At 40.6% G+C, this 15,630-nt stretch overlaps 1 protein-coding gene across 1 annotated transcript in view; it reads left to right on the top strand.

The window, feature by feature from the left end:
• LOC110488603 (ras-GEF domain-containing family member 1C) overlaps positions 1-10,080 on the top strand; it is a 57,835-nt gene extending 47,755 nt beyond the window's left edge. Inside the window, exons 13-14 of the mRNA XM_036942735.1 lie at positions 2,974-3,046; positions 7,467-10,080. Of these exons, the coding sequence (XP_036798630.1) occupies positions 2,974-3,046; positions 7,467-7,527 (134 nt within the window). The 3' untranslated portion in view covers positions 7,528-10,080. The remainder of the gene's footprint in view (positions 1-2,973; positions 3,047-7,466) is intronic.
• The last annotated feature ends 5,550 nt before the right edge of the window (positions 10,081-15,630 follow it).

Here is a 15,630-nt window from a genome sequence, read left to right as displayed (position 1 = left end):
GAGCTACAGACAAATAATCTTCGAGAGCCTTACGTTCGGGAGCCGACAGAGAGTATAGTCTACCCCGGGGGGGAGTGGTTCCCGGAAGGAGATCAATACTACAATCATACGACCGGTGTGGAGGAAGAGAGGTGGCCCTGGACCGACTGAACACCGTGCGCAGATCGTGATATTCCTCCGGCACCCCTGTCAAATCACCAGGCTCCTCCTGTGAAGAAGAGACAGAGGAAACAGGAGGGATAGCAGACATTAAACATTTCACATGACAAGAGACGTTCCAGGAGAGGATAGAATTACTAGACCAATTAATGGAAGGATTATGACAAACTAGCCAGGGATGGCCCAAAACAACAGGTGTAAAAGGTGAACGAAAAATTAAAAAAGAAATGGTTTCGCTATGATTACCAGAAACAATGAGGGTTAAAGGTAGCGTCTCACGCTGAATCCTGGGGAGAGGACTACCATCCAGGGCGAACAAGGCCGTGGACTCCCTTAACTGTCTGAGAGGAATGTCATGTTCCCGAGCCCAGGTCTCGTCCATAAAACAGCCCTCCGCCCCAGAGTCTATTAAGGCACTGCTGGAAGCTGACGAACCGGTCCAGCGTAGATGGACCGACAAGGTAGTGCAGGATCTTGAAGGAGAGACAGGAGTAGTAGCGCTCACCAGTAGCCCTCCGCTTACTGATGAGCTCTGGCTTTTACTGGACATGAAGTGACAAAATGACCAGCAGAACCGCAATAGAGACAGAGGCGGTTGGTGATTCTCCGTTCCCTCTCCTTAGTCGAGATGCGGATACCTCCCAGCTGCATAGGCTCAGCACCCGAGCCGGCAGAGGAAGATGGTAGTGATGCGGAGAGGGGGGCAACGGAGAACGCGAGCTCCTTTCCACGAGCTCGGTGACGAAGATCAACCCGTCGCTCAATGCGAATAGCGAGTTCAATCAAGGAATCCACGCTGGAAGGAACCTCCCGGGAGAGAATCTCATCCTTTACCTCTGCGCGGAGACCCTCCAGAAAACGAGCGAGCAAAGCCGGCTCGTTCCAGCCACTGGAGGCAGCAAGAGTGCGAAACTCAATAGAGTAGTCTGTTATGGATCGATTACCTTGACATAGGGAAGACAGGACCCTGGAAGCCTCCTCCCCAAAAACAGATCGATCAAAAACCCGTATCATCTCCTCCTTAAAGTCCTGATACTGGTTAGTACACTCAGCCCTTGCCTCCCAGATTGCCGTGCCCCACTCACGAGCCCGTCCAGTAAGGAGAGATATGACGTAGGCGACACGAGCAGTGCTCCTGGAGTAAGTGTTGGGCTGGAGAGAAAACACGATATCACACTGGGTGAGGAACGAGCGGCATTCAGTGGGCTCCCCAGAGTAACACGGCGGGTTATTGATTCTGGGCTCCGGAGATTCGAAAGCCCTGGAAGTGGCCGGTGGATCGAGGCGGAGATGGTGAACCTGTTCTGTGAGGTTGGAGACTTGGGTGGCCAGGGTCTCAACGGCATGTCGAGCAGCAGACAATTCCTGCTCGTGTCTGCCTAGCATCGCTCCCTGGATCTCGACGGCTGAGTGGAGAGGATCCGAAGTCGCTGGGTCCATTCTTGGTCGGATTCTTCTGTTAGAGGTGCGTGAATGAGGACCCAAAAGCGAACTAACGTAAACAGGGCTTCTTTAATAACAAAACATACGTAGGCTCAGATGGACCGGCAGATTCCGACAGGACAGGACAAGGTTGCAGCAAACATGACGATAGTCTGGTTCAGGCATGAATAACACAAACAAGAATCCGACAAAGACAGAAACAAAAACAGAGAGAGATATAGAGGACTAATCAGAGGGAAAAAGGGAACAGGTGGGAAAAGGGGTGACGAGGTAGTTAGGAGGAGACAAGGAACAGCTGGGGGAAAGAGGGGGAGAAAAGGTAACCTAATAACGACCAGCAGAGGGAGACAGGGTGAAGGGAAAGGACAGAAACAAGACACAACATGACAATACATGACAATATGAACCTGGTGAAATTCACAGAGTACTTTAACAACTGTTACACTAGCTTAATACCATTCACATCTTTCTAGCTTATGATTATGAAGTTAAGACTGCTAAATCTAGTCTTTATCTTTATGTCTGCATTGCCATTTACTTGACTGGCAGCAGGTTGAGTGGATGAACAGGGCAGAGACAACATCTCTTTGTTGCTTGTTTGTTAGCTGATTATTTTTAGTACAGCTGTGGCAGTCAACAGGCAATAACAAACTATAGGAGATAAGCAAATAAATGGGGAGATAAAGATTGGAATTGATCTACAGTGACTTTGGTACCCTTCCCGAGATCTGTGCCTCAACACAGTCCTGTCTCGGAGCTCTACGGACAATTCCTTCGACCTCATGGATTGGTTTTTGCTCTGACATTAACTGTCAACTGTGGGACCTTATATAGACAGGTGCCTTTTCAAATCATGTCCAATCAATTGAATTTACCACAGGTAGACTCCAATGAAGTTGTAGAAACATCTCAAGGATGATCAATGGAAACAGGAGGCACCTGAGCTCAATTTTTGAGTCTCATAGCAAAGGGTCTGAATACTTATGTAAATAAGGTATTTGCAAAAATGTTTTCATTTTGTCATTCTGGGTTATTGTGTGCAGATTGCTGAGAAAAAAAATGTTATTTAATCCATTTTAGAATAAGGCTGTAATGTAACAAAATTTGGAAAAAGTCAAGGGGTCTGAATACATTCCGAAGGCACTGTACGCTTTATATGAAATATATTTTTCATGTCTATGTTACACATAGCTCATCAATGCTCCAATGTCTACAAAATTGCTCTGCAATATTTCCCCCCCAGAAATTCTAGTATCATAATTTTACAGTTCAAAATTATAGTCACACATCACAGTGAATACACGGCTGAAACTGATACAAAGTATCAGATTTTAATATGTAATTGATGCTTTCTTTTTCTGTCATCCCTAGGACTCTATCTGGCATCCTATGAGAGTGAGAGTCCAGAGAACCAGGTGGAGAAGGACAGATGGAAAGCACTCAGGTAAGACAGATATCTCTATTTATATACTGCATGTATATGTATATTATGTATATTTATATACTGTATGTGTATATTATATATATACACATACATATATATGTGTGTATGTATGTATATATAAATATGTATGTATATATATATACACACACGCACACACACACACACACACACACACTGTATATATATATATATATATATATATATATACATACATACATACAGTGGGGCAAAAAAGTATTTAGTCAGCCACCAATTGTGCAAGTTCTCCCACTTAAAAAGATGAGAGAGGCCTGTAATTTTCATCATAGGTACACTTCAACTGTGACAGACAAAATGAGAGAAAATAATTCAGAAAATCACATTGTAGGATTTTTTATGAATTTATTTGCAAATTATGGTGGAAAATAAGTATTTATACATACATACATACATACACTGAGTGTATAAAACTAGGAATACCTGCTCTTTCCATGGCATAGACCAGGTGAATCGAGGTGAAAGGTATGAACCCTTATTGATGTCACCTGTTACATCCACTTCAGTCATTGTAGATAAAGGTGAGGAGACAGGTTAAAGACATATTTTTAAGCCTTGAGACAATTGAGACATGGGCCGTGTATGTGTGCCATTCAGAGGGTGAACAAACAAGAAAAAACGGGGTATGGATGTAGGTCCCAGGCGCACCCGTTTGAGTGTGTCAAGAACTGAAATGTTCCATGTGTATCAAGAATGGTCCACCACCCAAAGGACATCCAGCCAACTTGACACAACTGTAGGAAGCATTGGAGTTAATATGGGCCTAGGTCTGTTGCGGTGACTGTATTACCGCCATACCGGCAGTCAAATTCCACATGACCGTTTAGTCACGGTTAAGCACATTGCTTATATTTACCTTACCTCCCGTATCCTACCTCATTTGCACATACTGTATATAGACTTTTTCTACTGTATTATTTACTGTATGTTTGTTTATTCCATGTGTAACTCTGTGTTGTTGTCGAACTGCTTTGCTTTATCTTGGCCAGGTTGCAGTTGCAAATGAGAACTTGTTCTCAACTAGCATACCTGGCTAAATAAAGGTGAAATAAAAATAATAATATTCAACAGGAGTTTAACCTACCTGGCATGAAAATTAACCATGGGGAAAGCGTCCTCCATTCGCTATTTAAGTGCGTTTCGATACAAGTGCATTAAAATCGTCCATTCTAAATCAAAACAAATGTCACACATATATTATTTAGCATATGTAAAGAGAAGATTAATCAAGAAAAGTCTGATGTGTGACAATATTAGCCTATCACTTGTGAATTATATATTATCACTTGTGAATGATGCATAAGGAACAATGCCTTTTTTCCCCAACTTTTTCTAATCACAGTTACACACCTCATGTAGCCTAGCCCATAAAAAAAAGGTGTTTTGATGCTAGTGGTTGTATTAATTTGGGATCTATCGCATCCCACAACTGTCCCAGACTATGTTTGGAATATTTATTTCTCGCACAGAATAGAATAGGTCAACTTTTGTATTATGGGGGATAGTAGATTGACATATGCTACTGCTTTTGCTGTTTGTTAGGCCTACTCATAAATGTGGACTGTTCTTCCAATTTGCACCTCGGAATTGGATAAGGACGCAAGCAGTTGTGTCCCCGATGTGTCTGGCTTCATTTGAAGCCTGTGAGAAAGACCAGCTCACGTGACTTAGAGCCATGCGAGTGAGAGGGTTTCCGATTGCGCAGCGCACTCCGGGAAACAAAAGGAATGGATTTTTTAAGGGTGCATTACAGCCACAAAGGGGATGCCGCCGCCGTGAAATTCGAGGCATTATCAAGTGCTTGTCAAATTGTGAATGAGAGATTATTGGAGTGTGTACAGCCTGCGCAAAACACAAAGCAGAACTCATGCCTTTCAAGAGACCTTTTTTCAAATCATCATTACAATCTCATCATGCAGCCATACAATGTATAAAAAAAATCTAAACATATAGCCCAACGTTTGTAAAGTTACATTAGCAACTCTAAATTAAGCATATAGGAGAACCTATTTATTTGTTAACCGCTCACAGGCATGTGTGCACTCCCTCAAATCGTTTGGAGACAATATTTCTAGTTTATTCCGCTTTGTTCAATTGTATTCTTCATACTATAAAATAATATAAAATAATGCCACGGATTGACAAGCAAATTTGTCTGCTAAATTAACTAGTGTAGCCCACAACCATTTGGCATAGCCAGATCAGGTCCTAACATAAGGACAACTCAAGAGTATGCTATTCTGTTCTTCTGAAATAGACTACATTTTCTTCATGTCATGTTTCTTTAGACGTGTCTAAAATACATCATGGATTTATTGTGAATGTGTAGGCTATATTACATGGGTTTATTAGACTTCAAGCTATCTCCTGAAGTCAGGAGATGCTAAATATGTTTATGTTAATTACCGGTCGATTACCATGAGACCGACCGTTATTTGTTTGACAATCATCGACTGACGAAATTTCATGACCGCCACAGCACTACACGGGCCAGCGTTCCTGTGGAATGCTTTCAACACCGTGTAGTCCATGCCCCAACGAATTGAGGCTGTTCTGAGGGCAAAAGTGGCACCCTTCCCTCCCCCCTTTTGAGGCATGGAATCTACAAGGTGTCAAAAGCGTTCCACAGGGATAATCGCCTGGCATCTACTACCATGCCCCATACAAAGGCGCTGGTCAGTCGATGTCATGGAAAGAGCAGGTGGACCACTTCTAAGATGCTTTTTTAAAATTGTGAAACAAACAAGAAATAACAACAAAAATAAAACAGAACTTTAGCGTGCATAACTATTCACCTCCCCCCCCCAAAGACAATACTTTGTAGAGCCACCTTTTGCAGCAATTATAGCTGCACGTCTCTTGGGGTATGTCTCTCTAAGCTTGGCACATCTAGCCACTGGGATTTTTGCCCATTCTTCTTGGCAAAACTGCTCCAGCTCCTTCAAGTTGGATGGGTTCCGCTGGTGTACCGCAATCTTTAAGTCATACCACCGATTCTCAATTGGATTGAGGTCTGACCTTTGACTAGGCCATTTCAAGACATTTAAATGTTTCCCCTAAACCACTCAAGTGTTGCTTTAGCAGTATTCTTAGGGTCATTGTCCTGCTGGAAGGTGAACCTCCATCCCAGTCTCAAATCTCTGGAAGACTGAACAGGTTTCCCTCAACAATTTCCCTGTATTTAGCGCCATCCATCATTCCTTCAATTCTGACCAGTTTCCCAGTCCCCGCCGATAGAAAACAACCCCACAGCGTGATGCTTCCACCACAATGCTGGATGGTGTTCTCGGGGTGATGGGAGGTGTTGGGTTTGCACCAGGCAACGTTTTCCTTGATGGCCAAAAAGCTCAATTTTAGTCTCATCTGACCAGAGTACCTTCTTCCATATGTTTGGGGAGTCTCCCACATGCCTTTTGGCAAACACCAAACGTGTTTGCTTATTTTTTTCTTTAAGCAATGGCTTTTTTCTGACCACTCTTCAGTAAATCCCAGCTCTGTGGAGTGTACGGCTTAAAACGGTCCTATGGACAGATACTCCAGTCTCCGCTGTGGAGCTTTGCAGCTCCTTCAGGGTTATCTTTGGTCTCTTTGTTGCCTCTCTGGTTAATTCCCTCCTTGCCTGGTCCATGAGTTTTGGTGGGCGGCCCTCTCTTGGCAGGTTTGTTGTGGTGCCATATTCTTTCAATTTTTTTATAATGGATTTAATGGTGCTCAGTGGGATGTTCAAAGTACCTGATATTTTTTTATAACCCAGCCCTGATCTGTACTTCTCCACAACTTTGTCTCTGACCTGTTTGGAGAGTTCCTTGGTCTTCATGGTGCCGCTTGCTTGGTGGTGCCCCTTGCTTAGTGGTGTTGCAGATTCTGGGGCCTTTCAGAACAGGTGTGTATATATACTGAGATCATGTGAAAGATCATGTGGCACATAGGTTACACACAGGTGGACTTTATTTAACTAAGTATGTGACTTCTGAAGGTAATTGGTTGAACCAGATCTTATTTAGGGGCTTCATAGCAAAGGGGGTGAATACATATGCACGCACCACTTTTATGTTTTTATTATAGTTTCGTTTTTAAAGCAAGTCATTTTTTTCATTTCACTTCACCAATTTGGACTATTTTGTGTATGTCCATTACATGAAATCCAAATAAAAATCTATTTCAATTACAGGTTGTAATGCAACAAAATAGGAAAAAGCCAAGGGGGATGAATACTTTTGCCAGGCACTGTATATAAAATACATGTATTATTATTATTATTATATAGCCTAATGAGTGACATAGTCAGCTCAATCAAATGTGAAATGAAAAGCTGCAGTTGTAAAATCTTATTTTGTCGTACCTTATTTAAACCACCTGTGTCTTTCCTCCTGTCTTTCTCCAGATCTAATATTCTGGGGAAGACAAAAGAGTTAAAAGAGCTAAGAGAGCACCATGGCAGCTAACCCTCAGGCCAGCCCAGCGAGGGAGGGAGTCGGTGTACTGCACTACAACAAACTGTGAAGGAGCCTAGCTGGTACTTAGGTGTTTTTCTACACATGAAGAATAGAAATGAGAAAACAATCATGATGAACGGGATTCATCACCAACATGACCAGTAAAAACAAGAAAAGAAGAACAAACGTCAACAAGCGGTGAAAAGTGAAGCTATCATGGACACTGACTGGAGTATAAGGCCATGGTTTGACTATTGTACATTGGCTACATTGGGTACTGTATGTTAGTGAGGGATAGATCTATCCCTCCATCTTGTTGCATATTTACTCTTTGGGCTCATGTTTGCTACCAGAGTGTTCAGTTACAGGGACAGGGAAATCTACTGCTTTTTTAAATGAAATTCCTACTGAAATTGTTGTTATATTATCGTATTTCTCTATCCTTTCTTTCACTCCCCCACTTCCTCACTCCCCTTCTCTCTCACACCTACACCTTATTTTTGTTGTGAATGTTTTCTATTGTACTGTAAGAATCTGGTAAAAGTAAGAGTTACTATGATGGGAAGGGCACTGGCTTGCCCACTTACTGGCTTGCCCACTTACTGGCTTACCCACTTGTGTTTGTTCCTCGAAAGACTACTAATGATGACTACTATTGAGTACTTGCATTGACTGGAGAAGCCTACAGCATTATATCATTCCACATACAGTACATAAATACATAGACGATATAGTGTGTGTCTGCAGGGCTGGCTCCAGGCATAAGCGCTTAGGGCACGCGGTCGCTAGGGGGCCCCTGGCCAAAACATTTTAAAATTTTTGGGGGGAACTCCATCGGGGTCTCAACTTTCTATTGAGAGTTAAACTAGTATAATACACCAGGTGCAATTTAGAAATGTGGTTGTGCATCAACAGTGTTTCTCTTGTTATGTCAGTCACTCAATTACCTGACAATTAGCCATCCCAATGTTTTGATTGGTAGTAAGTCTAGCCAGCTATCTAAACGTGTAATAATCATGGCTGAATAATGACCGGGCATGTGCCCAGAGGCCCTGATCTCCAGGGGACCTCCACTGATTTTGTTAGTCATTATCACTCAGATATCATATTAACATGTCATAAGTCATGGCAAAATATGTAGAATTGCAGGAAATTTGCTTTAAAACGGCTAACCTTTCTCTCCACCCCATTGGAAAATGGGTAGAATTGCATGAAATTAGGTGTAAAACTGTAAATGTTTTCACTGCGCCATACTCAAAATGAGTATGTTTGCATTAAATGTGTTGTAAAATTGCACAATTTTCTCTCCGCCCCATGGTAAAATGTGTATAATTGCAGGAAATGAAATTCAAAGCAGACATTTTCTCTCTGCCATCAAGAGGGGAGCCACTAAAATGTTTTGCCTCTCTCTTAGGGCCCCCAAAAGGCTAGATTCAGTCGTGTGTGTGTGTGTGCGTGTGCGTGTGTATAATTCCCTCATCTCATTACATTTGGATGAGTTGTCAAATATTGTGAAATCAACAAAAAATGTCACCATGTCATTGGATTTAGGTTAAAGGTCAGGAGAAAAAAATACGAAATGCCCTAACGTTGATTACTTCCAATGAGTTTTCCACGTTGATTCAACATCATCACATAGATTTTTTTGGATTGAAATGCTATGGAAACAACGTTGATTCAACCAGTTTTTGCACAGTGGGCAGGGTATTCTCATCGCCATGTATTAATCTACTGTACCTGTACATTTTAGGATTGGGGGCTTGGGATATCAGTGTTGTTTACTCCTATGTGAAAATGAATTGTGCCATGAAAACGACAGCAAAACAATCAATCATGTCCAGAGCCAGGCCTGTGTATAGATTGTGTATATATGACTACTTTTCCCATGTAGCCCCTGACATCTTTCTGCTCTCCAGGAAGTAGTCTCTCTCTGACTGATGTTCAGTTGTCTGATATTTATGGAGATTTCTGTAATGACAGATGTATTTGGTTTTGTTTTGTTATTATTTTATTGTATTCCTCTATTGAAAACAAAGTCTTCTAAATGGCATGCTAAAGACAGTGTTTTAAAGGGGCATTATATGTAGGGTTCCACCAATGAAATACTGGAGGGATTATAGACCACTTTGGAATATGAGCTATGTGATTCCATGTTGTTAAGAGACAGTTCTGATTCATTTTCATATGATGTTCAAGTGATGCATTTATAGCCCTTTCCTTCTTTAAACAACAATCTCTCGCTCACTCCTCTCTCTCTCTCTCTCTCTCTCTCTCTCTCTCTCTCTCTCTCTCTCTCTCTCTCTCTCTCAAAGCAGTTTTGAAATTGTTTTGAAATAGTCATTTAACTCTTCCCCTACCCAGTTGCCTACACCCATGTCATGCCACACTGTGTGCTGTCCTGTAGGATCAGGAGTTATCCAAGGTAGTTGTTTTCAGTGCAGTGTTTTCAGTGAAGTGTGTGTGCGTGTGACACCCTGAAGCAGGCAGATCACTGATACCATTTTATTTACTGGTCAGATTACAAGATTCTGACTTAAATAAATGGCTTTTAATCAAATGTAACCCTGCTCAATGTGTTGATTTCATAGTACTGTAGGTCCATAGGCCTCGCCTACATTGACGTCTTATAAAAATCTAAATGTTCAACGTGTTATGCACCCAGATCTACAGGAGGGCATGTTGTGATGAGACCATTTTAGTAGCTACTATTGCCCATGGAGTGAAATAATGTTAATCACTTCACACATATGTTCAAAATAAGGAACTTGAGTTGACCATGCCAGAGACGACGAGGGTAAGAATTCGGTAAACCATAGAAAGGAGGAAGTAGTAAAGCTCTTGTGTTCATTTTAGTGACTCTGTATGTGCATGTACTCTTGACTGTGTGAAAAAGGAATGTATATTATCACCTTTTGGCTGAATGACAAATAGCATCTAGTAGTGTTTACCTTTGCTCTTCTCACGTCTTCCTCTCCACCACCATTGGTTGTTTGCACTGTTGTTATGGAGTGGTAACAGTTTTCAGCTCTTTACACCTTCTACTGTACTGCATGTGGCTCTTTATAAAGGGGCCAATGTGTAACTTCTGGGTGAAAATTTCAAAATGGTTTAATATACATTTAAATATAATGTTCTTGCAGCTTCACATCTGTAGTTACAAAGGTCGGCACAATGAGACCATAACTCCATCCAGCAATAACAAAACCCTCTCAATGTAATTCAAAATATCACTAGAAACATGGACATGTCATTTGGTATTTGGTATTTTATGAGGATCCCCAGTAGCTTTTGCAAAAGCATCAGCTTCTCTTCCTGGGGTCCACACAAAACATGAAACATGATACAGAACATCAATAGACAAGAACAGCTCAAGGACAAAACTGCATACATTTTTTTTTTAAAGGCACACGCAGTTTACATATCAATGCACACACACAAACTATCTAGGTCAAATACTGGCGAGGCGTTGAGCAGTGAGGTGTTGCTTTATCTGTTTTTTGAAACCAGGTTTGCTGATTAGTTGAGCAATATGAGATGGAAGGAAGTTCCATGCAATAAGGGCTTTCTATAATACTGTACGCTTTCTTGAATTTGTTACGGATTTGGGGACTGTGAAAAGACCTCTGGTGGCATGTTTGATGGGATAAGTGTGTGTGTCAGAGCTGTGTGTAAGTTGACTATGCAAACCATTTGGGATTTTCAACACATTAATGTTCCTTATAAAAAGAAGAAGTGATGTGGTCAGTCTCTCCACAACTCTTAGCCAAGAGAGACTGGCCTGCATAGTATTTATATCAGCCCTCTGATTACAATTAAGAGCAAAACGTGCCGCTCTGTTCTGGGCCAGCTGCAGCTTAACTAGGTCTTTCCTTGCAGCAGTGGACCACACGACTGGACAGTAATCAAGATTAGACAAAACTAGAGCCTGCAGAACTTGCTTTTTGGAGTGTGGTGTCAAAAAAACAGCATCTCTTTACTACGGCTAGACCTCTCCCCATTTTTACAACCATTATGTTTTGACCATGACAGTTTACAATCTAAGGTAACGCTAAGTAATTTAGTCTCCTCAACTTGTTCAACAGCCACACCATTCATTACCAGATTCAGCTGAGGTCTAGCACTTAAGGAATGATTTGTACCAAATACAATGCTCTTAGTTTTAGAGATGTTCAGGACCAGTTTATTACTGGCCACCCATTCCAAAACAGACTGCAACTCTTTGTTAATTAAGGGTTTCAGTGACTTCATCAGCTGTGGTTGCTGATGCGTATAGGGTTGAATCATCAGCATACATGGACACACATGCTTTGTTTAATGCCAATGGCAGGTCATTGGAAAAAATAGAAAAGAGTAGAGGGCCTAGAGAGCTGCCCTGCGGTACAACACACGTTACATGTTTGACATTAGAGAAGCTTCCATTGAAGAAAACTCTTTGAGTTATATTAGATAGATAGCTCTGAATCCACATTATGGCAGAGGTTGAAAAGTCATAGCACAGGTTATGGCCAATAATCAAAGGCTGCACTAAAATCTAACAGTACAGCTCCCACAATCTTCTTATTATTGATTTCTTTCAACAATTCATCAGTCATTTGGGTTTGCTAAGAGCTGGCAGAAAGCTTATAGGTCTGCTGTTAGGACCATTAAAGGCCTCTTTACCCCTCTTGGGTAACGGAATTACTTTGGCTTCCCTCCAGGCCTGAGGACAAAGACTCCTCTAGGCTCAGATTAAAGATATGACAGATAGTAGTGACTATAGAGTTAGCTACCATCCTCAGTAGCTTTCCATCTAAGTTGTCAATGCCAGGAGGTTTGTCATAATTGATCGATAACAATACATTTTCCACCTCTCCCACAGTAACTTTACAAAATTCAAACTTGCAATGGTTTCCTTTCATTATTATTTTTTTTGTGCATGAATACCAATTGCTCACTGTTCGTTATTTGGCATTTCCTGCCTAAGTTTGCCCACTTTGCCAGTGAAATAATCATTAAAATAATTGCCAACATCAAATGGTTTTGTGATGAAAAAGCCACCTGATTCGATGAAAGATGGCGTTGAATTTGTCTTTCTGCCCATCATTTCATTTAAAGTACTCAAAAATTGAGTTTAGTCACATAATTTCTCAATTTGCAATAAGTAAGTCAGTCAGATGTCAAGCCAGACTTATTAGCCACTTATTATTGCCCCATCTCTTTCAACCATACAGGTTTTCAATTCCTCATCAATCCATGGAGCCTTAAACAGTTATAACAGTCAGTTTCTTAACAGGTGCATTTTTATCTATAATTGGAAGAAGCAATTTCATAAATTAATCAAGTGCAGTGTCTGGATGCTACTCATTAATCACATCAGACCAACAACTATTTTTAACATCATCCACACAAGAGTCACAGCAAAATATTTTGTATGGTCTCTGAAACACTATTTTAGGCCCAGCTGTTAGAACTTTGGCTTTCCTGGATATAGCCACTATATTGTGATCACTGCATCCAATGGGTACGGATACAGCTTCAGAACAAGTTCTACAGTATTAGTAAAAATGTGATCGATACATGTGGATGATCTTGTTCCTGTATTGTTTGTAAACATCATTGCTAGGTTGATTAATAACCTGAACCAAATTACAGGCACTGGTTACAGTAAGAAGCTTTCTCTTGAGCGGACAGCTTGATGAAAACCAGTCAATATTCAGGTCCGTAAGGAAGTAGACCTCTGTGTTTACATCACATACTGTACACTATCATTTCACACATATTATTTAGATACTGACTGTTAGCACTTGGTGGCCTATAGCAACACCCCAAAAGAAAAGGCTTTAGATGTGCCAAGTGAACCTGCAACCACAACACTTCAATAACATTTGACATAAGATCTTCTCGAAGCATTACAAGGATATGGCTCTGAATATATACAGCAACAACTCCCCCATAAGTATTTCTGTCTCTTCTATAGATGTTATATCCTTGTATTGCTACTGACGTATCATCAAAGGAATTGTCTAAGTGAGTCTCAGAAATGGCTAATATAAGAATGTTATCTGATGTTAGCAAATTATTGATTTTAAGAACCTTATTTCTAAGGATACATATATTAATAAGGGCTATTTTCAGCCCCTTCCGGGGTAACTCATCAGAGACAGACATAATACTGAAAATAGCAAATAAAGCAAGAGAAAAAAAGATACATTCAGCAGTCCATTAATCAATTGGTGTGTGTGTGTGTGTGTGTGTGTGTGTGTGTGTGTGTGTGTGTGTGTGTGTGTGTGTGTGTGTGTGTGTGTGTAATAATAATAACCACCAATAAAATCATTATAATCAGTAAATTCTTCAATTATTGTATGTGCGTGTGCGAGTTTGTATCTGAAAACTAGCCTTCTAATTCTTGCTTCCTCTGTCCTTGTTTCCTCGACTCTTTGCCTCTCCTTGAAAGTGCATTGTAGCCTGAGGGGAGGAACCTTCACTCCTCTCCCCCAATGTGCTTTGAGAGGGAGGTGAGGAGTGGGGGAATTAAGGGGAGAATCCCAATTGCATTTCCTTGATTCCTCACGTCTTCTCTCCTCGCCTCCTTCTCAAAGCACATTGGGGGAGAGGAGTGAAGGTTCCTGAAAGGGGAAGGACCTCTGACCTTCTCATCCAATGGGTTTTGAGAAGGAGACGAGGAGAGAGGATGCGATGAATCAAGGAAATGCAATAAAGATTCTCCCAGGGACAGAGGAACCAAGTCTTTGACAGCTATTATAGCCCCCAAGCAGTCTTTGTAATTGTATTTTTAAATCATCACTGTATGTCTAATAAATTACTGTGTGCTTATTTAATGAAAATGACAGTCAACGGTCTATTAGAATCAGATCACATTGTGAAGTCATGATGTGTGCCAAAAGTTCCATTCCAACTGAACATGCTGAAATTCCAGGCATTTTATTAAAACAGCTCTTATACAAAAACGGCTTTATAATAATTTTCACAATTTTAGAGTGTTCTTTTGACCTCATAGTAGGGCCGGGATGATTACCAGTATTGCGATACTCATTAGTATTATGGTAAGGTAACAAAACACTTAGCTGATTTAACTTCTTTAGGAAAACAGCCCTAATGTTGGAAACAAACATCATTATGTTGTCATCCAGTCACATTTTCCAAGCTACAGCACATTTTACAGTGCCATTCCACATTTAACCCCACCCACATGTAAAAATATAAATATCAAGTTGTTGTTTTTTGGTTTTATATGCAAAAATGAAATATCGGCCATTTTCACGTCCCGATTGCTCCATTTTAACTCAGAAAACAAACGATCAAAACGTACATGGACAGTAATCTTTCCTTAGGAATCTTGGCATAACGTTGCTCATGACAATGGGCTAATTGTCTTGACCGGCATAACAACATAGACACCAAAATGTTCTGTATATTTTCCATTTATTCCTGCACTTTGTCTGTTGTTCAACCGCATGCAGTATCACACCAGCTCTTTATCACTTGACTATCAATCAGAAAATTATTTCCTGAATCAGCGATAATTTCCCCATGTAACTAAACAGCTATTCATCAAATGCGTATCGAATAACTATTATGCATAATTATTGAAGAACTCGGTTAATGACAATATCGATTTTTGTTTGATTCATCTTGTTAACGATACTGTTTTCTGTTAGAAGCATTCGATTTCGCAATCCATACATTATTTTGGATATGTGTGCCAATTAAAACTGTTTTGACAGCTTAACATAGGGGGATAAATGTTACAAGGTTACAGTACACTTCCGTGATACAAAAAAAAAGAGTGACTGCAATATCCAGGAATTTTACAGGATCAAGTTCACTGTGTACTTCAATGGTTAAACACTTAGTATTTGACTACCGTTCAAACGTTTGGGGTCACTTTGAAATGTCCTCGTTTTTGAAAGAAAATAATACTTTTTGTCCATTAAAATGTCATAAAATTGATCAGAAATACAGTGTAGTCATTGTTGATGTTGTAAATTACTATTGTAGCTGGAAACAGCAGATTTTTAATGGAATATCTAAATAGGCGTACAGAGGCTCATTATCAGCAACCATCACTCCTGTGTTCCAGTGGCACATTATGTTAGCTAATCCAAGTTTACC

The sequence above is a fragment of the Oncorhynchus mykiss genome, chromosome 14 (assembly GCF_013265735.2).
Source record: "Oncorhynchus mykiss isolate Arlee chromosome 14, USDA_OmykA_1.1, whole genome shotgun sequence".
Taxonomy (NCBI): Eukaryota; Metazoa; Chordata; class Actinopteri; order Salmoniformes; family Salmonidae; genus Oncorhynchus; species Oncorhynchus mykiss.
Note: the sequence above shows the minus strand (reverse complement) of the source record. Positions and strands in the feature narration are given on the sequence as shown.